This window comes from Aspergillus sydowii, assembly GCF_001890705.1.
Source record: "Aspergillus sydowii CBS 593.65 unplaced genomic scaffold ASPSYscaffold_11, whole genome shotgun sequence".
Classification (NCBI taxonomy): Eukaryota; Fungi; Ascomycota; class Eurotiomycetes; order Eurotiales; family Aspergillaceae; genus Aspergillus; species Aspergillus sydowii.
In genome coordinates, this window is record NW_024467869.1 from 20073 (window position 1) to 47087 (window position 27015).

A 27015-nucleotide genomic window follows, 5' to 3' on the forward strand; every position below is an offset into this window, starting at 1 on the left:
GGTTGTCCACGCTTGGCTCCGCACGATTCGGCTCTTTCGGTTGTCGCACGGGCCCATACTGACTTTGGTAGGCTCCTGGAAGCTTCGCGGGGCTGGATACCTTCCGGGGGAATTGCAGTCGGGAATCCCCACCCCCGGTCCTTGGCCTGCGGTTTACCCCAATGACTGTCCAAACCCGAGGGCTTTGACATAAAATCTATAACCTACGTTGCTACTGCTCAGCTATAAATTCAAGCCGCATTCATCGTTATGAAACTCGATCCGATGTGCTAGGATGCGTCTTCTGTCAAAGGTCGCATTTACCTCGAATCAAGAGAATACCTAGATTGCGTTTGCTGTGCACCTTGCAAGGATGGCCATCTTCCCATTGACCAGATACACCACGCACCTGGGCACGTCGGGCCTCAAGCTCAACTTTCTCATTGCCGGCATTGCAACATGTGCATTTTGGCTCTTCGGATACGACATGAGCGTCATGGTACAATCCCATTCTCCGGTCTTTTCCTGACAATACATCTGGTCTAAAAACAAATACAGGGCGGTCTCATTACCGAGGAGTCCTTTACAACCGTTTTTCCCGAAATGAACAGCGCCGATGTTCAGGGCATTGTGATCGCCTCTTTTGAACTCGGGGCTCTTGTCGGCGCCCTTGCCTGCCTGGACCTTGGCGATCGCCTCGGTCGTCGTCAGATCATCTGGCTCGGTATGCTCTTTATGCTGGTTGGCGGCATCTTACAAACCAGCGCCTGGGCCATTTCTCAGCTGGTCTTGGGTCGCGTTATCAGCGGCATCGGGCTCGGCTTGCAGGTCGCTACGGTGCCGTCATGGCAGTCTGAATGTGCGAAAGCTCATAGTCGCGGCCGCTGGGGTAAGCGGATATTCCTCGCTCTTCTTCTTTGTATCCGATGGCTGAGATGATCCAGTCATGATTGAGGGTGGGTTGCAGACATTTGGCGTTGCTTGCGGCCAGCTCGTTAGCTATGGGTTCTTCTTCGTCAGGGGCCAGGCGCAATGGCGTACGCCTGTGGGCATCCAACTCGTCCCGGCCTTGATCGTCTTCGTCTTTATCAATTTTCTTCCTGAGTCGCCGCGCTGGTTGATCAAACATGGCCATGTGGAAGAGGTATGTCGTCCTGAACTTTTCACACCCGTGCTTCTCTAGAAGGTGCTTCACTGACAGTACAATGTTTGCAGGGCATACACAACCTGTCGAAACTTCGAGGCCTGCCCGACGACCACCCGGACCTAGTGTTTGAACGAGATGCAATCATCGCCTCGTTTGAAGCTCAGGCTGATCTCGCTCCGTTCTCATATCGAGAATTGCTGGACATGGGAAAGACCAAGACATTCCATCGCGTCGCCATCGGAGTTTTCATGCAAGCCGCGCAGCAGATTTCCGGAATCAACTTGGTCTCAACATACGCCAACAAGATTTTGCAAGAGTCGTTCAGCCTCGACGCCGGCACATCACACCTCATCGCTGCTATGGGAGGCTTAGAGTACGCTCTATGCTCGCTTCTGTCCGTGTTGCTCATAGAAGGCCTTGGGCGTCGCCGGGCCTTTCTGTGGACTACGGTCGGCATGTCCAGTTGCTTTGCTGTCATTGCTGGGCTCCAAAGCACGGATTCGCGCACCTGCCAACTGACCGCCGCCGGGTTTCTGTTTCTTTTTAATACTTTCTTTGGCCTTGCCTGGGTTGGGGGACCGTTTCTGTACAGCGCCGAGATCGCACCTCTGCGATGCCGCGCGCAGGCTAATGCCTTGGCGAGCGCTGCCAACTGGTTGTTCTGCTTCGTGGTGGTCATGATTATTCCACCCGCTTTCCAGAATATAGGCTGGAGGACGGTAAGTCAATTTCCTTGTGCATTGTGGCGTCATTACGAGCCTGACGCTGGTCTAGTATATCATATTTGCCATCTTCAATGCCTGCTTCATACCAGTCATCTACTTTTTCCTAGTTGAGACCCGAAAGAGGAGTCTCGAGGAGCTTGTGAGTACTGCTAATGGATAGAGCGCGTTATTGTGGCATGCCTTGACGAAACGTTATACGCTAATACTCTAGCTCCAGGACGTCATTTTTGCTGCGGGTGGGGATCCGGTAAAAAAAGAAAAGACGATGCCGTACAACATACCTATTGAGGAGGCCCGAAGGATCCTTGGTCTTTCTGAGAGCCGTATTGCTGAAGTAATAGAACACGGTGAAAAGATGTCAGAATGAGAGCAATCTCTTTGACGGCAATCCCGGCGGCGAGTTATTTGGAAGATCGAAGGCCTATATAGATAGTAATACTACGTGGTCAAGGTAACGAGCACTATGGATACTACGTTGTCTGGACTACTATTAATGTTTCTTGCTTAGCTGTGCCTCCTATCTTAACCGAAATTAAGGTAGATGCATCCAATTCTCGGTTATAGAAACAGGGAAAACAGGAATGCAATTTACCTAATAATATGCGGTTTCGAATCTTACCGTGCCGGGAAATAAGATTGAATAGCATGCGACTATTTGTAGAGAAGAACGGAAAGCTTCTGTGCAATACCGCACATTATTAGCCCTCCATGGATGAACGGGGATGGGTATCATCTTATCAATCTGTCTTGCAAATGGCAACCTCCATCAGTTAAGCTTCCTAACAGGCGTTCTGGTGCTCCGAAGTTCGCACTCGTCACTTCAATTCAAATGAGTTCTGCAGGAATAAGTGCAGATTTGGCCCCAAAAGGAGCAGACTACATGGCTGACAACGGTAAAGTTCTTCACGCAAGAGCTACGTATGTCAGATCTCGCTGTACGGTGGCTTTTGTATAGGATACATGAATAAAAAGTGTAGAGTAGGTGCCGCTCCAGCCACGACTAAATCATTAGCCTTAATTCTCTTTGACCGATGAATCGAGTTGTTTGTTACAGGTACCCCAACAATTGAGCCTATCAACCCACACAGGGGGTTCCTGCGATGGGTCCAATCATTTTGTATTCGTGGATCACTTATTCGTCATGGAACAGAACAAATCCCACCCCCAGGCAAGGAAACGAGGGAGCGGTCGTGCGCAGTCAGACCTGTGGGATCACCCTGCACGTCCAGCAGCATCCCCATGCCGGTGGCTGCATGCCATGCGACGTGGCAATGCAACAGCCACACACCTGGATTATCGGCGCGAAAGCGGAGGACGGCGTAACCGCGGCTGGGAATCTGCACAGTGTCACGGTAGATGGCACGGGTGAGGTCAAAAGGTTGGAGGCTCGATTGTGACGCGTCACTATCGTTCAACGAGGTATTCGACAATGACCCTGGTGGAGTCAAGTCCTCGAATCCAGGAGGAACACGGTCCTCAAAGGGATTGTAGGATCCCCAGCCAAATCCAGGCTTTTGGACCGTCAGGACATAGAAGTGGTGGCCGTGCTGGAGAAGAATCAGACGATGGGTCAGCCGGGACAGGGACTGCAACACCTATAACCAAAAGATATAATGATTCGTACGTACAAGGTGGAATGGATGGGATCCCTCGTCGAGGTTATTTATAACGAGGTCCACCCATACGGGCTCCGGTCCGGTGACAATCGAGAGCTGATTCGAATCCCAACGGCTCCGTGGCAGGGCAATCAAGGGCAAGGCCGGGTCCTGCTGAGGTTTCCATGTGGTTTGGTTGAAATATCCAGTCGGGACGTTATGGTTCCAGGACATAAGCTGGATCTTGGTGTAGACGACATGCATCTGTTGTGCGCTGGGAGGCAGAGCCTGAAGAATAGACGGAGAGGACGCGACACGCTCAATGTTAATGTGGTTTCGGACGGATGGCAACGAGGTGTCTGAAAAGTTGAGGTTGGAGCCGGAGGCACCACGGTAAATGATGGGGAAAGTCTGATCTGCAGTCAACACCAGGTTGAGAATCTTGATATTCCTGGTCACAGGTCAACGGGACTGAATTAATGGAACCATGGTGGGGACGCACTGCTCATCGACCTCAACCATCAGGGCGGAGCCTGTTGAGACTTTCGATGCATGCAGGATAAAGTCCATGCGCTGTCCAGGAAATAAGATGCCGACGGAGTTTGAGGCCTCCTGCGGCGAGTGCTCCACATCGACGCCATCCAGTTGGATAAGATTAAGGTGCTCGCGGTCGAAGGTCAGGGTTAGGCCAGTCAACGCACTGGTTTTGGTCAATCGAACATGCTGTAACTCAACCAAGGAGGGGACCACGTACCCGGTGTTAACAACGCGGATGCGGTAGGTTATGGCTGGGTCGAGGTCCAGGAACGAGGTATTGAGCTGTTGATCGATACAGTCAACGGGCCGCGACGGTACGGCCATCGAACAGTCAAACTGGCCTACTCCGTTGATCAAGAGAGAGTCCGGGCCCGGCTGCAGCCCGTTGTTAGCAGTTTGCCGGCGTGCGAGAGAGTAGCAGTGGTATGGCAGTCGCACATACCTCATTCCCCGAGCTCTCGGGACGCATGTACCACGCAAGAACATCATCTGCGGAGCGATGGTACCAATCCCCCGCCAGAAGAAGCAGTTCTTTGTCGTAGCCGTAGCGATCCGGATCGAAACCACCCAAATCACTGAAATGACGGCGGTATAGACGCCGACCTGCAGTGACCTGGGAGGCGGGTCTGTGGACCACCAGGCCGCCGTACAGGCCATCCGCACGTGCGACGCCCGAATGGCCATGATACCAAAATGTTCCGCTCTGATCTAGTGGAATGGTGAATTTGTAGGTAAATTTCCCGCCGGGAGGAATGGGGCATTGCGAGATTCCAGCCGCCCCATCCATGGCATCTACATGTAAGAATAATCAAATCGGCTGGCCAGCAACTGGCAGGTCGGAGGATACTTACTCACAATGTGGAGTCCGTGCCAATGGATCACAACCGGCTCTTCCTGCAGAGCATTGGTGACGGTGATGACCATGGTATCACCAGAGCGGCCTTCAATCGTCGGACCCGGGAAAAGGCCTGTCTCTGCGCGTCAGATCCATCAGAAGTCGCTAGTGTCGGAATGCCGCGCTCACCGTTGATGAGATAGACTTGCTTTCGCACGCCATCTGGCCTGCGGTCATCCTTTGTGATACGCCATTCAAAGGCCTGTGTTGTGGCTGGGCGATGAGCATGCTCCACTGGATGCAGCTCGATCCGCGGCCGGACTGATCCTGCATCGCCAAGCTCATGGTGAAGATACTGGGTCGAGGCTGAGATGGTCTGGATTCTGACGCGGGCCTCTGAGGGCTGTTGGAGCGATGTCAATGTGAGTAGCAGTAGCACGCAGACGCCGAGTGAACAGCCGAAGATAAGCCGCCACGGTTGCCGACGAGGTGGAGTAGGAACAGTGCATGGCTGTTCCGGATCTTGCAGAAGAGGCCGCCGATGCTGGCTGGTCTGCTGGCTCTCCATTTTGGTGCTTTGGGGCGATGGGCAATGGTCGACACATGGGGTTACTATACTCTTCCTCCGGAAATTGCCCGAGCACTTCCATACGCACGTGCACGGGCACAGAGGAGAATCTCCAGTCTCTAGCCGATAGACGAAGGGGTTGACCAAGATGAATAGCGGGCCAATGCAATTTTATTCGGGCGTCAAAGGACATGGGTCCGCCGGGCTTATACTACTTAAGAGGGCTGCCCAGCCCACGTGCTGATCGTGGAGTCATCTTGGCAAAATGCTTGGGCCTCCCTGGTCGTCGACCGACTCTTCCAACCTCGTGTGGAATCTGCCGGTTGCAGATTGAAAGACGCCAGATGCACGTCGGTGTGTCGATGCATGAATGTATGTCGGCATGTCGGCATAGCACCGGGAGCGCGGCCTGAACGCCGGGCAATTCCAAAATGGCTTAAATAGGCCGACTGCTACTGCTGCTGCATCTGATGAGTGGCTGACTACATAACGCCCTTTTAGATAACCATGATCAAGACTAAGCTGTTTAGTGTCGCTGTGGCGGTGCTGCTGGGGATCGCTCCCGTCACCGCCGATACCCTCAAGGATATTGAGCATGTGGTCATCTTCATGCAGGAGAACCGTTCGTGGGACTCGGTAAGTCCCTACTGCAAAACGTCACGACAGACTGGCGGCTGACAGACCTAGTACTTCGGGACCATGGCTGGTGTTCGCGGGTTCAACGATCCCAACGTCCAGGTGAACCCCGATGGCAAGTCTGTCTGGTATCAGTGAGTCTTCCGGACAGTTCAGCAGCGACGCGGACAATGATTCTGACATGGTATCCAGACAGGTCGACCCTAACATGTCCGATAAGGCTGACAGTCTGCTGCCGTTCTACCTGGCCTACCTGGGTGGCAACTGGAGCGAGGCTATCCAGTGCATTGAGGCCGGGGATAACGGCTACGACACCAACCAGGCCTCCCTGAACCACGGGCTAAACAACCACTGGGCCCGCAACAATACTCCGTGGAGTTGGGGTTACCACAAGAGAGAGGATATCCCCGTTCACTTCGCCCTCGCGGAGGGTTGGACCTCCGGCGATATGTATCAGGTACGCGGGGCCAATTATGCATTTCACGTCTGAAGGTGCTGCGCGAGTCTAACCTACTGAGTGCAGGAAGGCCAGATCGCCTCGACCAACCCGAATCGAGTCACTCATGTCACAGGTTCCATTAACACCCCGGGTAGCCCCCAAGACCCCGACGAGGGCGGCGTGGTTCTCGACAACAACGAAACTCCCGGTGCGGTATACCCCTTGTCCCCATCCCCGTAGCCTTCTGCGGGTTTACTGACGAATGCCAGGCTGTGTTATGCCCGGGGTCAGTTGCTATCCGCTAAAGTGGAAAACGGTCTATGAATTCTACGAGGAAGCTGGCGTTACGTGGCAGGTTTACCAGGGCGAGGACAACTTTGATGACAACCCACTGGCCTGGTTCGAGCAGTTCCAGAAGGCGAAAAAGCACGACCCCTTGGCCGAGAAGGGCTTAGCATACCTTGGACTTGATGCTTTCTACGAGGCTGTGGCGGCCGGCACCCTGCCCGAGGTTAGTTATATTGTTGCGCCTAAGGAGCTGTCGGAGCACCCTCCGTGGATGCCCAAAGAGGGCGCCTGGCTGCAGAAGCAGGTGGTCGACACCGTCGTCAACAGCCCCAAATATAACAAGACCATGCTGATGATCAGCTACGACGGTGAGACACCGGCGAGTCCTAATAAATGGCAGATGTTGTGTGCTGATTGCGACCAATCCCAGAAACTGGCGGCTTTGGTGACCACGTCACTCCGTTCCATTCGCCCCAAGGTACGCCCGGAGAGTGGTTGGAGGATCCGTATGGTTTGTTTGGTGAGGTCTACACCGGTCCTGGTCAGTGAATGCCGCCCGTCCGCAAACATGCATTACCTGTTCCTGACGAGCCAATTCTAGGTTTCCGTGTGCCGTTCTATATGATCTCGCCGTGGACCCGCGGCAACCGTGTCTTCACCGAGCGAGCGGATCACAACTCGCAGATTCTCTTCGTCGAGAAGTGGCTCGCTGCCAGAGGCTATTCCAACATCAAGACCGATCAGATGGTGGCGTGGCGCCGAAGCCACATGTCCAACCTGGTCAACGCGTTAGACCTGGAGAACGTAAGCCCTTCCTTGCTATCCATAAGCCCCTCCAGTACTTGGCTCACCCAACAAAGCCCGACTATTCAATCCCCCATATCCCGGATATCGCCGCCCCTCTTACCAACAAGAAGGGCGAGTACATTGAGACCGCTCAGTGCCAGTCGCTTTACCCCGTTCAGCGCCCGCCTGTTCCCTATGGCGAGCAGACCCTCGACGATGCTCTCTTCTTTGAAGACGGCTTCAAGGAGGTTATCGGCTCGCTCACCGAGGGGCGCTACCTCGTTCTCGAGAAGTCAGATTTTGCCCTGACTAACACCGGCAAGGATGCCCGGTTGAGTGTCAGCGCTGCCACTGACGACCACCAGCCCAAGTCCCAGCGATGGGTGGTTCACTACACGGGGGATCCCGAGAGTGACATTTTCACGATCTCCAGTGCGCTGGATGGTCGCTGGCTGGGGTCGGATGCGAAGTTGGTGAACCAGTCGTCCCAGGCTGCCCAGGTCAAGATCGAGTTCGTCGCCAGCCAGGGATACACCCTGCAGTATGTCGACGGCCCTTATCTCGATGTCACCTCCGATGGCTCCTTGACCCTTTCTGGCTCTCAGAAGTCTGCTAATGGCTATAAACTGTTCAGCGTGACTTACCACAACTGAAATTTTGGGTTGGGGTGATGCTCTACCTGTGTTGATAAAATGTTTCCGCGTCGGTCAATATCCGGCGGATTTCTCACTTTTGGTCCTCCAGTCGTTCGACCGAGCTCTTTGTATTTCCTGTTTTACATTGTCTATAGAAATTGTAGAATGGTTTTCAATATATTTCTTCTGAGCTTGGTGCTTCCGACTAGTTCTGGGCCTTGATATATTGGGGTTGCTGCGGTTTAGCAATTCACGTCAATTACGAGAAGCGATCGGGCAGGGCGTGCAACCGATTATTATTGTCTTTGGAAGCTTGTCAAGTGTCCACCTCAGCTAGGTATGCCTTATTTGATTCCATGCAGGTAGGTCGTAACTACCACCACCTGTCCACAGCAGGGCGGCCTCACGCCACCTAACAATTACATTATTCCTTGCCTGGATAGAACAAAGCCTTGCCAGGGAAATGACCTTCCAAAGGGCGTCGAATTCATTGCTGTCTGGTAAGTAGACTACAAAGTTACTTTAAAGACTGGGGCTGATCGAAACTTGGTAGTGTTGCCTACTCTTCTAAATCCGTCCCTACCCTAACCAGCGTCCGCGGTATATAATGTATTTACCAAGGCAGAGAAGTCACGGCAGGAAAGCTATACAATGGAGTATATCACAGAGCTCTTAACTAGTGCGCTTCCCGGTGCTACAGGTATACGCGCCATAATTATGGATGATTTCCCGGGGTATGAGGTAAACCAGAATCTAGAAGCCTAATTTGTCCATGATGTTATTAAATTACCTGGCCATGACCTTGAACGTTCATCTTCTCAATTCCCCCAGACCCTTCGCTTCTTGTTTTGGGCGTCAATTTACCGTACCGAATGGTAATGCCTGATGTTTATTCTTCTGCCCTTTTGTTGCTGCTCCGTTGGCTCAGGCGCTCTGCCACCGCGAGAAAGCCCAGGCATGAACCTACACTCTCCATATCGCCATTTTATAGACTATATATTCCTAGAATCCATTGCTGTATCATGTCGTCTCAGCCCTGTCTGTTGTCCGAGGAAGACAGTGAAATCACGATGCAGTCATGGTGGGTCCACAGACCAGACGGCCGCCATTAAATATTGCAACCCGTGAAGTGCGAGATGTGCAGAGACACTCACTGGTCATGGATTCGAAGGAACTGAGCCCGGCTTCAATTAGAAATCGCCTGTGCCAGGTCACCTGGGGCTGGTACTCCATGTCGATGGCGACCGGGGGCATCGCAGTGCTGCTATACAACACGCCGCATCGCTTCACGGGACTGGACACGATCGGAAAAATCATCTACATCTTCAACATTGTTCTCTTTGTTGCCATCTCCTTCTGCCTGGGTCTGCGCTTCATATCGCGATCGTCAGCCCTCAAAGAGTCCTTCCAAGCCCCCAATGAGACGCACTTTGTCGGGACATGTCCTCTCGCGCTCGCCACCATTATCATCGGCGCCTCCAGCTATGGCACTGACGCGTGCGGTCCGTGGCTACTGGTCGCTCTGCGTGTTATTTTCTGGATCTATGTTGCGATCGCTGTGATTCAAGCGGTCGTGCATAACTGGTATCTCTATCACCGCGGCATGGCCAGTGCACAACCCTTTGCCATTGTCCGACTTCTTCCGTCCTTCCCAGCAATGCTCTCTGGCACGATCGCATCAGTCCTTGCACCCAGTCAGCCTGACGAGCAAGCTATTCCAATCATCATCGGCGGAACAACACTGCAGGGATTCGGTTTCACAATGTCGCTCTTCATCTACTCGGAGTACTTCTACCGGCTGAACAAGGAAGGCCTTCCCAAGCCATCAGACCGGCCGGAGATGTTCATTTCCGTGGGCCCCTGGAGCTTCACGGCGCTGGCACTGATTGGCATGGCAAATGCTGCGGTGGAAAAGTTTCCTGAACGCTACATCGTTTCTTCAACGAACGAAACTGGCAGTACCATGGCTGTTGAGACCGGCCAGATAGCCCTTGTTCTCGCCTCGCTGGCCGGCATTTTCCTATGGACTCTGTCTTTTTACTGTCTCTGCATCTCGATACTCAGTGTGCTGGCGCCATGTCGCGTCTTTGGAGGACACGGTGGTGCGCCCATGTCGCTGGCGTACTGGAGCATGGTGTTTCCCAACACGGGCTTCGTGATCGCGACTGTCAAGATCGGACAGGTCCTGCAGTCCGAGGCAATACTGTGGGTGAGCTCTGTGTTGACGGTGGTGCAGGTCGCCATCTGGCTGGCAGTGACCATCGCCACAGTGTGGGTACTAGGGAGCAAGGGGTTTTTGTAGATAGCGATATTAGACACATAGAGTGGTATAACAAAGCTTTTCAAAACGTCAAGGAATCCTGCAAAGGTTAGCTCTCGGAATGCTTCTGGGAGAACTTCTGAATACATACAGAGGAGGGCTACGATTTTCATGGTGGGAGACAGAATAAATGATTCCACAGCCCTCACGATGGCAGATGTCGGGGCCGCTATTGGCTCTGGTTCCGATGTTGCCATCTCTTCCGCGGATTTCATCCTGGTATCATCCCGGTAGGGTTTGTCATATCAGGCTTGATCCTGTCTGGGATAGCTTAGCCATGACGTTGAGCAGTGTGAGCGTCGTCTGCAGCAGCCTCCTCCTGAGAAGTAGATTGCCAGGTATTGTCTTTCGACCGTTAGACCATCGTTCCACACGACTAGGTAGGGGGAGCCGAGGGGTAGTTGAGGAACTCATGATTTTCTTCATACTGGTTGTCTGTAATTCGGACGCCAGAGAGGGAAATAAAATCCTGTGCATTTGATGTGGCTGATAAATGCCCTGCAGTCTTCTTCAGAACTTGTACAATATGGATGCTGAATGCGGCGAAATTACATTGATAATTACTGAGTTAGCATCTCTTAGGGTTGCAGGCTTCAATTCAGCCCAAACAACCATGCAAGCATTAGCGTTAATTAATAATAGCACAAGGTTAATTACGGATAGATTGGAATCCACAGCCTGACGCTTGAAGACACAGACTGTATCGTTAGCAGAGTCATGAAGAGTTCCAGCTAGTGGGGTATGTCTCACGCACCACTAGCTAGGGAACCCTTTCCCTAAAAGTTAATCGCAATCGGAACGGAAGTCTTGCTCTGTTATAAAATATATAATAATAATGTTACACCACTGGTTTATTGTTAGGAGAACCAAGGGTTCGTTCCATTAAATATATGACGTCTCTTTACCAAACAAGTACCACTTCTCTATAACCCCTTAAGACCGTAATACATATATTTTGCAGCCCACAGATTAGCAGTGTTTGTTAAGGGCCAACGGTGGTAACTAGGAATCACGTGTTAAATTCTTGGCGGTCGTAAAAGAGACAATATATATAGATCTATTTCTTCACTCCTATTCTCTTGTTTTTTATATATAGGCCTCCTTAGCGTGTACTAGGACCCTAGTACTATATTTTATATGAACTCGAGAAGGCCTTCCAATTACTATGAAATCTCGAGTATATACATAGCCTTAGTAGTAAACTCTATTAAACTCTAAATTAAGTACGGCTTAATGGTTAATGATGGTAATTAAAGATAGTATGTCTGCAGATTAACTGGAGAACATGAATCATAAAAATCCAAGTATTCATATGAGGTAAGTCTACATAACTCAATGGGATGGGTGATTATACTGACGTGTAAAAGTCTATAACAAATTAATTGTGCTTAATTTACGTCGATTTGTCTGTTCCTGCTGCTAAATTTCGATGATACGTGAACTGAGCATATGGCGGGATTGTTCAGATCCGGAAGTCCCTCGCATGCCTCTTATACCACCCATTTGATCGGCTCTCATCGGCCACAGTCTGACCATCAGCAATCATATGCTGAATGTTCCGCTTTCCCTGCTTCCGAAGGAGCACATCCCATACATCCACAGTCTCTGAGATGACCCAGTTGTAACCTTGTTCCATGATCCAGTCGAAATCGGAGCGATAGTCATGTCCATCAACAGAGTAATTCTTGACCTTGGAATCAAGTAGAACAGGTGGCTCGTTCTCCTGAAAAACATATACCGAGTTATTGTGGCGGATATCCTCTGGAAGAGAAAAGGCTCCCGTATCAAAGCTATCACAGTAAAGTAAGACAATCAGCATTGTTCATCTAGAGCTGTCTCAATTTGGCTCAACTTACAAGGTAAGGTTGGATTCTTGTTCGAAGAAGTCACCGATGGCGTAACTAGGGTTCAGATGGTCAGATTTAACAAGTTTTCTGGGGGAGTACAATTGTCGCAACGTTCACGTACAAGGTTCCGGCTGATTTAATGCGAAAGTTGGGGTTATTTTGCATCTCCTTAACTTTCTCAAGGAGCTCGTAGCTCATCCCATCCGTTGACATAAGTTCAATCTCAGCAGAGATGGTATAATTGGTCTTCGAAAAGGCTTTCAGCGAGGCAAGCTGATCCATCTCCGTGTGGTATGCAGGTTCGTAGACCGGGATGAAGGACAACTGGATTCCGTTTGCGAACGCGTCTTGCACCCATGGCAGGGCCTCGAATTCATCCGGCGATTTGTACCAAGTAGACTGCAGCTTGTAAATACACCACTCGTTTGCAGGAACCCCCGCGGCATTCTTCAGTGACTTGAGCGCCCAGTATGCGGGCTCAATCGCGGCCTGGTCCTTGAAGTCCAGCTCGAGGACGACATTCATCTCCGCGTCGTGAATAGTCTGCACCATCTCGGGGAGGGTGGGCACGCGCTCGAAGCGCACACGGCCCTGTTCATCTCGTAGATATAGATCCTCCATAAAACCGATGAAGTTAGATTCGGCAACCTTGGGGTCATATCCTTCTCCGGTGAAGGGATTGTAAGCGGGCTCGCCGGCTTGCTCTCCAACATCGGTAACCCGACCCAGCCCACTATCGTGGATCATAGGGAGCTGCAAGTCCTTGGAGAGTCGGATGTCGGTTTCAATGCATTCAATTCCTGCCTCCGCGGTACGGAAGTACGCATCGCGGGAGTTCTCTGCAGTCCCATTCCATCTGGAATAGACACCACGTCAGATACCGGCAGTCGGACGGTTAAGACGAAAGAAATATGCGTGATTATATCAGCTGGGCTTACCTGAGGCCACGGTGGGAGCACAGAACGGTTAGATCGTCGTGCGGGTTGCGGAACGCATCGATGATCTTCCTGACGTCGTAAGGCTGTCGAGCAGCCAGGGCTGTGGACGCGAGCCCGAACAGTACGAGCTTTGTAAAGGCAGTGCAATGCATACTTGCTAGACTTTTGGCTCAGCGGGAACAAGAATATTAGAAACAATAGCCTGTGCACCGTGAGTATGGTATTTATAGCAAAATTTATGGCAAAATTAGCGGTGAGTTAATCTTCAAGAATGATAATGAATAGACTGTCCAGGGCCTTTCCAATTGCCGACACTACCATCCGCCTGCACAGCCGTTAAGCGCGATACCGCACGTCAGGTACCACGTGGGCGCATTAATGCTTGTGTTTCACTGAATCTCCTCTGTGCAATTTAAACAGGTGTACCCCACCAGATCACTTCGGCGTTGCCAGGTCCTTGGCAGCCCCCAAGTTAAACGCCACGGGCTGGACTCATTGGTCGCCAAGTAAGCTTGTGCGGTATGGTTCGGCCAGAGACGGTCTCCTGAAGAATTCCGAAGCAATAAGACGAAAACAGACACGGTGTGTCTATTTACCGGCCGGGGAATTCGCGGCCTTGCCAGCCTCTGAGCTATTGAACTCTGGTCCTGGTCCCAGACGCAAGCCACTTCCTGGACGAGACTGGAACATGGGCCTGGCTCGACCCTCTTATATCGAGCGCTCCAGGCCGCCGCTGCCAGCAACTGCGAACCAGCGCAATCCTATTTGTCTTCCCGGCCAAGCAGGGGTATATGGTGCGGTCCGACATTCTTTCTTTGCGAATAGTGGGCCTCGAGCTGGTGGTATCTCTGATCTCGTGCTTTGCTTCCTAGTCTAGTAGATTGTTTAGCCCCTTTGTCCATGCCCCGCACACAGCTATAGATGCCAGCCTGAATTCTGCAGTCGGATGCTTGCTAATTCGGGCGCCTTTGCCGTATGACGATAGCGGCGGCTACCAGAAGATATTATGTTCCCTGAAATAAATACTTCCTGTACTATTAATAGTACTAGCTATTCAGTAGGAATGTTTCTTTCTTTTAGTCAAATGACTATATACTTCGTGAGTGCCAGGTCTTGTCAGTAGTCACCACGCCTCCTCATCGTCTTGTCCAATAAATCATATACCGATTAACTAGCACTTCCTGGGGCAACAGTGTCATAGCCGTCCGTTTCATCGCTATCAGTCTCGTACCAGCTCACGTTATCAAACAACAACGTCCTGGTCGTATCGTCGACGTAATCCTCCGTATCTAAACCATAGTCAGCCTGGTGACCTCCATGGATCCGCTCTGGGTTCAAGATGTACTTACCAAAGGCATATATCCCGTTTTTGAAATACCACCCAGAAGATAATGCGTCCCCGTCCCACGTCCCGAAGCCAATATCGGTGCCGTCCACGCTGTACACCTGCGTCCCGTCCCACCAAACCTCGTACGCGCCGTCTTGCTCTTGTGAAACTCTCATATGCACGACGACATCGTGCCAAGTATCGCGCTCAATATCCGAAACAATTGTGGTCGTTGTAGCCTCTCCGCAGCTAGCGCGGTGCTCAGCCACAAGCGCGTTATCAACGACCTGCAATCCACCGCACCAGGACGAGCAACCTCCAGGACAGAACTGCTGCGCGATAATGGTGCTTCTATCAGTTGGGAAGGAGTCTGATGAGACATAGAGATTGAAGCCCTGCCATCCTTCCTTGGTCATCTGGGCAACGTTGGTGCTTGTCCCGTCTTCAAAGACGCAGATCTCGACCCCCTTGTCGTCACGGGTGTCGTCGAAATCACTCTCGTCAAAGTAGAATTCCGCGGTGCCGTCAGATGTTGTGACGCTAGATGGGGACTTGTAATTGCATGCTGAGAAGGGGGAGAGCGAGGAGGAGAAGGAGCCTGTGTTGAGGCTCCCTGCTAGAGCTGATTCCACGAGGAGGGGGGCCAGGAGAAGATACTTGGCAGACATTATGATGGTGTGGGTGTTAATCAGTTCAAGCCAGGGCAATTTATTGAATAGGCCTTGTTCAGATTCTAGGATTCGAAAGCAGGACAGGCCACTTAAGTACTACTGCCCCTGGGGCTGCGCTGCATCATCTTCGCATATACCTGGGTGGCCTCAACTTCTGCCTCTTCGGGGAAAGCCGTGGAGAAACACATTGGACAGCCAAACTGTATGCCAAGTTAACGTGGGATTGAACTCCACGTACTCCACAGCCCTGCGGGACCATTATCCACCTGGTCGGTGATGGGCTCATCACTGCCCAAGCCGGCAGCTTCAAACACGGGCACGTTTCCGGGAATTCACCCGGGCTCTGAAAGGAGAAATAAAAGAAACAAAAAAAGGCCAAAATTGTCGCTGACCTCGGGTTTTCCCATATAATCTACACTCCGGTGGAGCGACTTCAATCAATCATGATATCCATTCGTATGCCAGCGCGCGTCATGAACGCACTCGGCATTAGTTGTATATGACTTTATCCTCCTTTATTTCCGGTCGAAGGTGATTGTTGCTCTGTGCCTTGCCTGGTTGCCGCCCTGGCTGGCGCGGTGGTGGTAACCGTACGGGCTCAGGTTCCTGCTGCTCTGGCCTCTCGATATATAGGGGACTGCGGACATAGGGGACGAGACCTTTTTCTCCTTCCTTTTCCCCCTCCTATACATACGCGATAGTCTACATTGCGCGTGACGTTGGGTTAAGCCACGGAGGTGACTCAAAATAATACCCATTTCCGGCATATCTTCTCCACTCAGACACAGAAACCTCGGGGTCACGCATGTTAACGATCCGGTCTATATCTTCCCAAAAGTGATTGCTTAGTGCCACCACCGGTATTGAGTCAGGGAAATGGCTCAGCGTGGTGGTAGATCCTCGGAGGTCAGCTGTTATTTCCTCCTTCAAACCTCGTAAGGTACTAGCTGACAGAACTTTCGTGTGCATTGCCTGCGGAGTATAAAATATCAATTTCATTTGAGATTTTTGAGACCGATCTTTTCCATATATGATACCAAGACATGCAGAATGGGATGTTGTCGAGAACAAGAATAATTCCTATCTCCATAGAAGCTGGGGGGCCACATCTTCCTGACAATGACAAGGGATGTATTTGAAAGTCTGGGGTTATATCAAATACATGGCCCTTGCCTAGTAAGCCCATATGAGCTCCGCCCAACTAGGATGATTACCGCCAGGGATTTCCCCTTCAAATCCCTCCGCTTCTTTCACTTTTGTAGTCCACGGCGCCTTGATCTGGCGTTTAATCATATACTGATAATGGAAGATATCCCAGATAGGGTTCTGATTCGTGATACTATACTTCTCTTCAGTGCATGATATAGTTTGCGTGAGTGCAGAGCCTTGTATCCGCGAAACCTGCGTTTATAGGCAGACAAATTCAGGCTTGAAGTATCCGGGTTGCTTGAGGCCCAGTTTGTTCGGCTATGGACCTTGGCCAAGAAAGTTTTGTCAACGACATTCTGCAATGTCGGGGCTTGTCCTCCCCCTCCTCCCCCGGATTTTCCCCGGATTCCCTGACTGGGTGGGCCGGGGTAAATGCCGGAGCCCGTCACCCCAAACAAAGACGACAAGGCGCAGAATACAGGCTCACTGGAGGCGAGCAATAACCGTGTAGCGAGGAACAGCCGTACTTAATCCGGCAGCATAAAATCAGAGCAATTCCTAAACACAACATTGAGCGAAACTAAAGAGTGAGGTGGAAAAGATGCTGGTCCTTGGGGGTCTCCAACGGCTGCTGGCCGTTTCCCTGGCCTTCTGCCATTGTACCTGGGCGTACATCAACCCCATCATTCCAGGCTTCAATCCGGATCCATCGATTCTACGCGTTGGCAATAATTATTGGCTTATTGTGAGCTCGTTCGAGTTTACTCCGGGTATACCGATCTACCATTCCACGGACCTAGTGAACTGGAAACTCCATAGCCATGCCCTTACACGTCCCAGTCAATTGACCATGTTCGGTACTCCTTCTTCGCTCGGTAAGTGCTCACCCACTATTTGTTTGGAACCAGCACCATCTATGATCGGATGTATCTATATGAATCTTGTCTCTCACAATCAACTGGTGGTGCAGGAGTATGGGCGTCCACCATTCGATACCACAACAAACGATACTACATTTCATCGGGTAAGCAGCCCCTGTCATGCAGCCCTAAATACTCCCTGGAAAGCCAAATGCGACACCCTGGACCGAGACGTCGCCGACGGCAACGTCTTCCCGCGAGGATTCTACATCTGGACCGACGAGATCGCTTCCGGCACCTGGTCGGACCCGGTGTACATTGACAACCCTGGGTTCGATCAGGATCTGTTCTGGGACGATGACGGGAAGGTCTATCTCGGCCAAACAAGGCAGCAGTTCATGGGCGATCTGGTACGCTGCTGGAGCAGCGAGATTGATCTCGCTACGGGGCGAGCCTTGACGCAGTCGCAACCCTTGGTTAACGTTACTGTGCTCTGGCCAGAGGGGAGTCATGTGTATAAGATTAATGGGACATATTGTCTGGTGACTGCTGCGGGGGGCACGAATACGGATAGTCATCAGGAGCTTTCGTATCGGAGCACGGTTTCGCCGCTGGGTCCGTGGGAATCCAACCCGCATAACTCCATGCTTATGAATCCTGCGAGCTCGGCAATACGACATACGGGGCATGCGGATCTCGTGGAGGATAAACATGGGAACTGGTGGGCGGTCTTTTTGGGTGTGCGACTCAGGAATGGAGTTTCGCAGCTATGTAAGGAAGTTGACTTTACACTGTGCCAAAACATAAGGAGTAAGCAAAAAAGAAAGAAGAAAAAAGCTAAAGTGATTCAGGTCGAGAAACATACCTCACACCGGTAACGTGGGAAGACGGCTGGCCGGTCTTCAACAACGGCGAGCCAGTGAACAATACCCAGCCCGGCTTGTACAATCTCTCGCTCCCTCGTTCATGGGTCGACGACTTCGGGTATAAGAATGAGAGCAAGGATGAACTGGAAATCGGCTGGTACAGCATTCGCACACCGTACAAGCAGGAATACTCGCTACACGAAAGACCTGGGTATCTCCGAATCTGGGGGAATGCCTACAATCTCACGCAGGTGGCGACGCCGACAGTCTACCTGCAGAAGCAGGTGTCGCTCAGCACAGTCTGGAGTACAAGCCTTGAGTTCTACCCCAAGGGATTGTCTACTACTGAGGCTGGCGTAGTCCTGTGGATATCTGAGGTGCCTCACCAGGTAAATGAGACAGTGTGATGACAGGCCTGGGAATCGGTGCCTCATCACTCGGACGTTTACGGGGGAAAATAATACTCAGGAGGCAAGTTCTTAGACTGCGTAACATACTGATGAAAGTATTGCAGACTTTACTAACCTAGCCACCAGGAAACCTCGGTGACAATTCCGTCCTCTGGTGCCGTGCGACTCTACATCCGGGCTGAGCCGACTCAATATACACTGCAGTACAGCGTGGACAATGGCAAAACGATTACGAATACGACTTCCTTCTCGAATTCTATTCTGACACAGGGTATCCAGTCCTTTACTGGGGCGTTCTTCGGGCTTTACAGTACTGGTCGCGGTTATCCAAGCCTGGTACCGGCGGATTTTGCGTGGGCTCGAACAGACGAGATTTGACGGGGCGCAAAGAGGACAAGGTCAGCAAGTTGGCAGTGCATGGCCGAGTTATAATTCTATGGAAACAATCCAAAAAGAAAGAGGAGTAGAGTAACTACTTAGGACACTAGGGGTTTAGCAACAGCGTTTTCACCCCATTCCCAGCCCGAAATTGAGATACTCTGTAGTCAATTGTCCGACTTACTCGCAAGCATCGAGGTACATCTCTCAGTTGTGAGTTTCATCAGGTAGCTCAGGTTGATTCGGGATAGAAAGCATTTAGCTGCATATGGGCGGCTCATGCATGGCTACAGCAAGCTTGATGAATATCCTTCTGCATCGTCCAGGTAAGATCTCAATTCAAGACCATGCTCTCGGCCAAGTCTGCACTTTGGCGGGTTTCGGGTAGGGCTGCTATTAGTGATCTGGCTCTCTGAGCAATGGACAGCCCACGTAAAGTTCGTCCCGGCCCTTCCTATATGCTTCCTATTGCGCGGCAGTAGGGGTTACGTTGGTGTGCCATCCCTCACCCAACCAACGGTGACGGTGTCGAAGTTCAACGGGGTCGTCTCCACTGGGGCCGGAGGAATGGCGGCCCTATGGGCAGTCGAGGTGTTGGAGTTTAACCGATTCATTTATTTATTTATTCTATTTTGTTTTACTGTCCTTTTTTGTCTTTTTCTCGGGGGCTCGGGTTCGCGTTCGGGTTCGGGACGTGCTAGGCGTGGGGACAAGGAAGTTACTATCCAGGCTCTCCTGGCTCATATCAAGACATCTGGGAGCAGCATAGTTATTCTTTCATGAGAAAACAACCAGGTATGCCTATGCGGACTTGAACCTGTTCTAAGAACAACATGCTACGGGACGAATGGGGGGCGAACATCCAGCACGTTACGATAAAAGACAAGGATAATATTCCTAGGCTATTCAATGCAATTGATTCTTTCGTTGCGACTCGCATAACTCTCCAATCGCGACGCTGACATCACACACTGTGTTGACTGCTCAAGAGTGAAGCTCCATCGCTCCATCACCCTTACTGTATATACTCGCAGGCTGGCAGCAACCAGGATCTGTATACTCCGCAGATTGCTCCGGTTTCTTCAAGCCGATATTATTGATCGAATCACCCGAGAAACAAGGGGTCCCCAATCGGTTTATTACTGTCAACGACAGGGTGCCCCGCGAGGCGTTCGAGGTTGATTGCAGGGACTCGTCATGGCGTTGCCACGTCGAGGAAGTAGACTGCAGATCACAATCGCTTGGGCTTTTAACCGATCTGGCGACGGTGTAGATACGGGGCAAAGTAACTGACAAGCATCCGGGCAAGCATCCGGCTCATTAAGAACGGGAGCTGGCAGGGAATCTTAGCCTGCCAATATCTGATCTTCGCCTTTATCAGATCATATCATTTTCCACCTTTACTAGGACCTTTCTAACCCTATATATTTCCTCGAGGGGCACTTCGCTTCGTGGCGTGGCCTACCATAGCTATTTTATTCATAGCGTTTATCTCCCAGTTCATCAAGCCTCGCGTTCAGCAAGCATGAAGTATTTTTTTCTACTAGCAAGTGCTGCTGCGCTTTTTGCCTCTCTTAGTGCCGCCACGACCCCTATCACGAACCGGACTAACACCGGGGTCGAATTTGTATCCGGCAATTACGTCGAGTTCCAGCCTGGCTTCCTTGGTATGTTCAGTCGGCTTACTTCAACGTATATCGCATATGATATCACGGCATACTGATGACTTTCCTGCAGGGGGCCTATGGCTGCTTTTCTACAGCACGAACAATGTAACCCTCCGTGGCACGGGCTACTTGCGTCTGCGCTGGGAGGTTGAGTACTGGCAATGAGTCATCAAGCAAACTACGGCAATACGGGTGTATTGTCCAAAGTCTCTCCTACCTAGAAAATCCGGCGAAGCAGACGACATTATCATGGACTATAACGGTACATGGCTTCTCGTCGCCGGCGGCGGGGGATAGCAGATGGGCGATACGCCCGCGCCGTACTGCAACGACCCCAGCGGCAGCTGCTTCAACGGCACCGGCGGGGAGACACGGACGGATATGTCTGGTTCACCAACGGCCATAACCCCTGGCATGATGAGTACTTCTGGCTTGACGGCGAGATCTATCTCCAGACCCAGGAGGACCCTGGTGCGTACAATGTGGGAGCTGTACCAGTTAGTAAGTCACTCCGCCATACTAAGAAATTGGGATTCGGTTGTCAGACATTAGCCTGACACTTTGCCACAGCAATCGATGATATCTTGGAAGACATCAACACCAACACAAGTGCTACTTATCATTATGGTGCCAGCGTTCGATCCGGTAGAGGATGCCTGTCCATGCTCGGTTGATACAGCTCTATATACGCCGACTGCGGTGGATGGCACTTTGGTGAAAGTTCAGGATGCTATCACTACCACAGCTACTGCTACGAGCACCGCCAAAACGACCAGTGCGTCTTCATGCCCAACTAGCAGCCACTCAAAGCCGACGTATCATTCCGATCACCGCGGCCATACCGGCCACAAAGGTCCAATGCCGCGGGATATCGTGGAAGGTGGGTGTCCTTCACTCCTATATCGTCACAACCGCTCGTGACGGCCACCTGAGCTATATATGCATGATTACTCGACGCAGGGTTGAGGTTGGACGCGGACCACCCCGGACCACCTCCTAAGCGCCTCGGGTTAGTAACTATATAAAGGTCTTGGATATTGATCCTACTGAGATCCTTTAAGCAATCCATTCTATTCCAGAAAGAAACTTCTGATTGGTTGATTCATTACTCCCATATTTGTTCACATCGCTTTGTAGTGGTTAGATCCCTGGCATTGCCTGGTCCGGTACATATGTATTCTGTGCAGGGAGTATACTGGCTGCGTTGATCAAGAGAAATAGAACCCAATTTGAGTTATCTCAGTCTCCATATACTTCGTCCTAATTACCGAACTGTATAAATGTTTAAGCTGTGTTCTTGGCGCCCTATATCCTCTAAAGATAGTTATAATACTACTATTTTTACCTCAGTACACAACTTTCTTTGGAGTGTATGGTTCCTCTAGGTATGCTGCCTCATCATCAGATAGCTGAAATGCGACAGCCTGGACGGCCTCATCAATTCGAGCAGTGCTTTGCAGGCCGGTAATTGGACACATGCCTTGGCGCAGGCTCCAAGCCAAGGCGATTGTTGACATCTTCACACCTCTCTTTTCCGCAATCTCTTGCACTCTGCTGACTATGGTTTCATCGGTGATAGTCTCGCATCCCCGTACCAGGCTGTTCAAAAGCTTGTCCGTGTGCTCTCGCTTGGTGTCTCGTTCCGTCCAAGGATGAGCCAGGACACCGCGTGCGAGTGGACTCCAGGGAAGAATACCGACGCTGCTGTCTCGGCAGAACGGGACCATTTCTCGCTCCTCCTCCCGATAAATCAGGTTGTGGTAGTTCTGCATGGAAATGAACTTGTGCCATCCGTTCTTCTCCGCAATGTACTGTAGCTTTTGAAACTCCCACGTTGCCATCGAGCTTGCTCCTAGGTAGCGCACACTCCCACTCTCCACAACGTCGTGCAAAGCCTTCATCGTCTCTATGAGATTGGACTCTGGGTCAAACCTATGAATCTGCAGGACGTCAATGTAAGTCCCAAGGCGCCGCGTGCTCTCCGCGACCGCGGCCAGAATATGCTTGCGCGATAGCCCGACGCGATTTACTAGGTGGCGCTTGGTCCTGTCCTTCAGCGAGGAAATTGGACCCTGGCCGTCCGGATCAAGCGCGTAGAATATCTTGGTTAGGATAACTACTTGTTCGCGAGGAATGCCATACACTTTCAAAGCCTTGCCAACAATTTCCTCGGATCGGCCGTTTGAGTATGCATCGGCCTGCAGGGGAAGAGTCAGTTGAAAAATAGCCCAACGTAGGCACCATAGCTAGAGGCGACGCACCGTATCCCAAGTATTTATACCCATGTCAAATGCATGCTTCAGTAAAGGAAGCGCTGCCTCTTCTTCGAGAACCCATTCCTGCCAGCGAGAAGATCCATAGCCCGCTGTCCCGAGAATGACCTTGGATACGTAAAGACCGGAATCGCCCACTCTGCGGTAAAAATCCAGATTAGCTGACGACTTCTGGCAAATGAGAGCCCCAGGAGGGTGTACAACCGTTTATACTCCATGCTGTCGCCGTAGCGGAAAACTCCAAACTGCCACTAAAATTACTGGATGGATCCACCAGGTCCTTGACTGTGCTGGACGCCTGTGCTTTATAGCCTCCCGTTAAATCGAATGTTTGCAGGTTAGCTTGGTCACGTCGGGAGCCGGGCGATTGACCGGCCGCATGCCGGTCGCGCATGACGGAGAATAAAAGGCTAAAAATCGAAATATACACAGACCGAAGTGTACCACCTCATCGAAACAACCTAAAACGAGACAAAAATTTATCTTTCTTTTTGCACTCCGCCCTTTATGGTGGGGGTCCGCTGCAGCATGTCGGCACTCGTTTGGTCGACGCTACCCCAACGATCCGTGCTGGGCTAATTGAGGCAAACCAGTATCTGGCCGATTGATACGGAGGCGTCATCTTGATGCTACTATTGCAGGAGGCTCACTTAATTTTGCATATTTGGCTGAAAATTATTGGACTGCAGAGGGATTATAACAAGCATAGTATATATTACCAGGAAAAATTTCTAGTCTCTTATCCCCTGGAATCTTAGTCCACTGGAAGCTGGCTATGGATCTACTGGATATCAGCCTACCTTGGGTAACTCTAAGATCCAGTTAATCAGCAACACCCAGTAGGGGCCGCCGTATATTCCGCCCGATGTCAGGCCGACCACCCCCCGTGGGGTAGGGGTGCTTAATTAGAGCTGAGACGATGGGTTTGTTATCACTATGGTAAGGGTAGTCTTGCTACTATAGAAGCAGGCAGTAAGGTAGAGCATACTCCAGTATAAAATCTTCCTATAAATATAGATTTTCATTAATATAGTACCAATGAATCTATAATTATAATTAATATAGTACCAATGAATCATATTGCATATAATAGTATAGCTAAATCTGGCTGCTGAGTTAGTCTAAAGCCCTATTAGGCTAGTCACTAGCCAGTAATTTTCACCGTAACCACGGGCTATCCATCCAGGCATCTGTATCAGGTCCTTCGCCCTGCAGATAAAGCGCTAGTGAGACGGGAAAACTTTGTTGAGCGAGTTCTTCAATCTAGACGCCCGACGCCTGGTCCACACCTTACACCCTACTTGCCACTGGGAAGTCTGCAATGTGCAGCTTCGCCGCTCCATACGGGATCAATCGGACCCTCGTCGGCTCCGCCTTCACTTCAGGGTTAACCGGCGGAAGCGCAGCGGTGCCCATCTCCTCCTCCCAGTCAATTAACCATCCATCAACCCAGAGAGCTACAGGCGTCGCCTCGCGAGCCCAGATAGGATTCGGCAAATCTCTGCCAGTCGCGTTTAGGTTCTCAACGGTTATGGAGCTCGGGTCGATCGCATATCGCCATTCCGACGCTGGATTCATCACCCAATCTCTGGTTTGTGGCACCACATCGGCGTCTGGGAGAGGGGTGCGGTCCGTCCAGTTCAGTGGGGAGTGGTATGTCAGGTTGGCGGCTTCGATATCCAGGGCATAGAGGAAGGGCCCGTAGTAGATGGCGACGGAGCCGTTTAGGGGCTCAGTGATCTGGGGTACCATGTGAAGGTCGACCTCGGCCACAGTCGTACCATGGCGGATCTGGAATGATTGAAGGTAGTCTGTGGTTGGAGACAGGTTGCGCCATTCGCTCTGGCCGGCTCGATACTTGGACTTGTTGGAAACGAGTGCCCAGGCTGGGATCCGGACAGAGAACTCAAACTCTGTGTCGGATATTATCGTATACCTGAGCCGGCCATAAAATGGATAGTTTGTCTCGCAGGAGATGGTCACCCTCTTGCCATGTATGAGGGTATCCAAGGTGGTGGGCCCTAGTAGTGCATGGATAACATGGTCGTGTCCCTGGCGAATGTACGAAGAGGCGGCGTATTTCGGATATCCCTGAGCGTGATTGACGGTGCAGCATGGAAAGTTTGGCTCCAGTCCGAACGTGTTACTATAAGAAACCACGTTGAAGAAGGGGTTGGCGGTTAGGTTTCTCGACCAGGGCTGATTCGTCTGCTGCACGTATTGGTGTGCCCACCCTGTTCCCCGTCAGCAATCTGCTTTTTCTGTCTCTGTTCCTATCACCAGGGCATGGGCAGGTCTCACAATCAGGGCTTATCGCGGCCGGAAGAGCATTGAATGCAGGGCGCTCCGCCATGTCAGCGTAGTGGTTAACGCCATACATTCGGTACAGATAGGCCATGGAGAACATCATCTCCACGGCCATGCATGTTTCAGATCTGATATAGTTATTAGCCTTGACTAGTTGTTAATCAAAGCAGTAAGCTTACCCTCTTTGAGGACTTTTGCCTCCAAGATGCTCGTCGCCAGTGATACTGCCTGCGCGCGTTAACTGGTATTGCTCCGTCCACCGGACCGCGTCATGCGTTTGACTTGCGAGAGACGTATTCTGCGTCATCCGATGAAGGACAGAAGGGTATCGAAGACCTGATAAAAGCATGAGCCCTTTTAACGATTCATCTTGGGTTGGTGGCGGAAGGGAATACCCTGAGCGAGATTGACTCCATGGGTAAAGCCGCTGGTCTTATCCGGTAGGCCCACAGGAAAGACTCCTTCAACGAAAAACGTCGTCCAGTCCCGATCCCCTTTCCTCCCACCAGCGAACATCAGCTCCATCGTCTCCCAGATGACCTCTTGGTTGCCCCGCGGATGGTTCTCATAGAGCCATTGTAGAGCCAGCGGGAGCTCGTGCGTCCTGGACACACCGAACCCATATGGGTCAAAGTTGTCGCCCTCGGCTTCATCCTGAAGCAACCCAGTGAAGTTGTCCTGCAGCATGCTGTGCATAAGAGCTGTGCATTTGTGCATTGCTGTTACAATTCGGTCTGTCTCGGAGGGGTCGGCCTCGGCATATTGCTGATAGTGTCAGTTATACTTGCATATTTCCGACCTGAGTGGCTCCAGTGATCTTACCATAAGGGCGAAGAAAAGTAAACTCCGCGCCCATATACCCCGGGTCTGGCGCGTTGTCTCTGGCCCTAGCCAACCGTCCTCAGCCTGGTGCTCCAGGGTATAATCCAAGAACGCCTTGGCTTGGTTCTTCAACCGCGGATCATCCAGGGTGTACGCCAAGGGAACAATATAGTTGAACCAATACGGCGCAGCTTCGTGCAACTCGCTGTACTCGTATGTGCCGCCTAGCCATGTTGAGTCTGCCACGTATCGGTAGAAGTCGAATAGGTGGCCTGGCAACGCTTCTGCAGCAAGCACAAGCTGGTCTTGGAGCCAGCCAGAGGATTTGATAGAGCCCAGGGGGAAAGTATCATATTGGAAGGGCGTGAGCCGAGGATTGGCTGTCTCGTTGGTCGCCGCACGGGCAATTGGCGCCTTCATCATTACCACCAGGGTAGAAGCTAACAACGCAAATAGTCTCATACTTCACTTTCTACACCTGCGGCAACGGATAATGTTGAAGTCTTTAGAAGGTGTCACAGGCTATTTCTACTGAGAGCGACGGAGGAATTACCGGAGTCGTGCCATCGGTCGAGGTGGAGAATCTCCGGGTAACGTCCGCGACTCAAGTTCCCTCGTTTCTTGCGAATAACCTGGCCGATCCCGGGGATCCCTAGTGACAGGTCTCAAGTGGACTACGAACCCCGGATATCCCAGCGTAGCCACCGAGTATATCGTCTTTACGGCCCCCAGGGGAATGGACCTGACGCGCAGTTTCCCTACTTGCCACGCGTTCCTCTAGAACTCTTTCTGTGTACCTTCTAGCCAAGGGGGCCCGGCTTGTGGTCTTGTGCCTGCTGGGAGCTTGCTGTTCCTTTGGTTCGTGATTTGACAGCAACCTGCACCAACGTCGATCGCATTGCTTGGTGTTGAACTTCTTAGCGTTACTCCCCACCTTCTGGAAAAGTCTTACTTTAAACAGGAATATTATACCTCACTGAAAGTCCACCACTCTCCACTGAGGCACTGCG

At 51.4% G+C, this 27015-nt stretch overlaps 11 protein-coding genes across 11 annotated transcripts; 6 read left to right on the top strand and 5 right to left on the bottom strand.

Annotated features, from left to right (window-relative positions):
• Positions 1–182: 182 nt before the first annotated feature.
• Positions 183–2336, top strand: ASPSYDRAFT_183353 (putative MFS monosaccharide transporter). The gene is made up of 6 exons (XM_040843531.1): positions 183–478; positions 538–868; positions 924–1123; positions 1195–1845; positions 1901–1990; positions 2069–2336. Exons 1-6 carry the CDS (start codon positions 353–355, stop codon positions 2216–2218), a joined length of 1548 nt encoding a protein of 515 aa, XP_040699154.1. The 5' UTR covers positions 183–352; the 3' UTR covers positions 2219–2336.
• A 654-nt stretch (positions 2337–2990) lies between these two features.
• ASPSYDRAFT_158049 (uncharacterized protein) lies at positions 2991–4946 on the bottom strand (the record flags this gene model as incomplete). Its single annotated transcript, XM_040842698.1, has 6 exons — positions 2991–3398; positions 3480–3862; positions 3914–4146; positions 4201–4358; positions 4426–4775; positions 4835–4946. Coding segments are annotated over 6 exons (1644 nt in total), but the record flags the coding sequence as incomplete, so codon positions are not given.
• Positions 4947–5893: 947 nt separating this feature from the next.
• Positions 5894–8188, top strand: ASPSYDRAFT_157917 (nonhemolytic phospholipases C family protein; the record flags this gene model as incomplete). Its single annotated transcript, XM_040842682.1, has 8 exons — positions 5894–6022; positions 6074–6156; positions 6215–6479; positions 6546–6669; positions 6731–7117; positions 7180–7290; positions 7351–7553; positions 7610–8188. The coding sequence occupies 8 exons, from the start codon at positions 5894–5896 to the stop codon at positions 8186–8188; spliced, it is 1881 nt and encodes a 626-aa protein (XP_040699156.1).
• Positions 8189–9329: 1141 nt separating this feature from the next.
• On the top strand, positions 9330–10472 carry ASPSYDRAFT_60343 (tellurite-resistance/dicarboxylate transporter family protein; the record flags this gene model as incomplete). The annotated part of the gene is made up of 1 exon (XM_040849839.1): positions 9330–10472. One exon carries the CDS (start codon positions 9330–9332, stop codon positions 10470–10472), a length of 1143 nt encoding a protein of 380 aa, XP_040699157.1.
• Positions 10473–11876: 1404 nt separating this feature from the next.
• Positions 11877–13641, bottom strand: ASPSYDRAFT_80838 (uncharacterized protein). Its single transcript, XM_040851062.1, has 4 exons — positions 13276–13641; positions 12459–13193; positions 12347–12391; positions 11877–12280 (listed from the first exon to the last, which is right to left on the bottom strand). The coding sequence occupies exons 1-4, from the start codon at positions 13425–13427 to the stop codon at positions 11953–11955; spliced, it is 1260 nt and encodes a 419-aa protein (XP_040699158.1). The 5' UTR covers positions 13428–13641; the 3' UTR covers positions 11877–11952.
• A 762-nt stretch (positions 13642–14403) lies between these two features.
• ASPSYDRAFT_135017 (uncharacterized protein) lies at positions 14404–15270 on the bottom strand (the record flags this gene model as incomplete). The annotated part of the gene is made up of 2 exons (XM_040840707.1): positions 14404–14564; positions 14625–15270. The coding sequence occupies 2 exons, from the start codon at positions 15268–15270 to the stop codon at positions 14443–14445; spliced, it is 768 nt and encodes a 255-aa protein (XP_040699159.1). The 3' UTR covers positions 14404–14442.
• Positions 15271–17023: 1753 nt separating this feature from the next.
• ASPSYDRAFT_34285 (glycoside hydrolase family 43 protein) lies at positions 17024–18936 on the top strand (the record flags this gene model as incomplete). The annotated part of the gene is made up of 5 exons (XM_040845220.1): positions 17024–17297; positions 17393–17446; positions 17469–18053; positions 18134–18537; positions 18685–18936. 5 exons carry the CDS (start codon positions 17024–17026, stop codon positions 18934–18936), a joined length of 1569 nt encoding a protein of 522 aa, XP_040699160.1.
• A 1525-nt stretch (positions 18937–20461) lies between these two features.
• Positions 20462–20768, top strand: ASPSYDRAFT_92490 (uncharacterized protein; the record flags this gene model as incomplete). Its single annotated transcript, XM_040852688.1, has 2 exons — positions 20462–20603; positions 20674–20768. The coding sequence occupies 2 exons, from the start codon at positions 20462–20464 to the stop codon at positions 20766–20768; spliced, it is 237 nt and encodes a 78-aa protein (XP_040699161.1).
• A 101-nt stretch (positions 20769–20869) lies between these two features.
• ASPSYDRAFT_92491 (uncharacterized protein) lies at positions 20870–21277 on the top strand (the record flags this gene model as incomplete). Its single annotated transcript, XM_040852689.1, has 2 exons — positions 20870–21104; positions 21174–21277. The coding sequence occupies 2 exons, from the start codon at positions 20870–20872 to the stop codon at positions 21275–21277; spliced, it is 339 nt and encodes a 112-aa protein (XP_040699162.1).
• Positions 21278–21896: 619 nt separating this feature from the next.
• Positions 21897–23094, bottom strand: ASPSYDRAFT_80839 (aldo/keto reductase; the record flags this gene model as incomplete). The annotated part of the gene is made up of 3 exons (XM_040851063.1): positions 21897–22801; positions 22865–23015; positions 23081–23094. 3 exons carry the CDS (start codon positions 23092–23094, stop codon positions 21950–21952), a joined length of 1017 nt encoding a protein of 338 aa, XP_040699163.1. The 3' UTR covers positions 21897–21949.
• A 966-nt stretch (positions 23095–24060) lies between these two features.
• On the bottom strand, positions 24061–26740 carry ASPSYDRAFT_408701 (uncharacterized protein). The gene is made up of 5 exons (XM_040846169.1): positions 26006–26740; positions 25579–25948; positions 25363–25519; positions 25178–25311; positions 24061–25110 (listed from the first exon to the last, which is right to left on the bottom strand). The coding sequence occupies exons 1-5, from the start codon at positions 26465–26467 to the stop codon at positions 24167–24169; spliced, it is 2067 nt and encodes a 688-aa protein (XP_040699164.1). The 5' UTR covers positions 26468–26740; the 3' UTR covers positions 24061–24166.
• Positions 26741–27015: the final 275 nt, after the last annotated feature.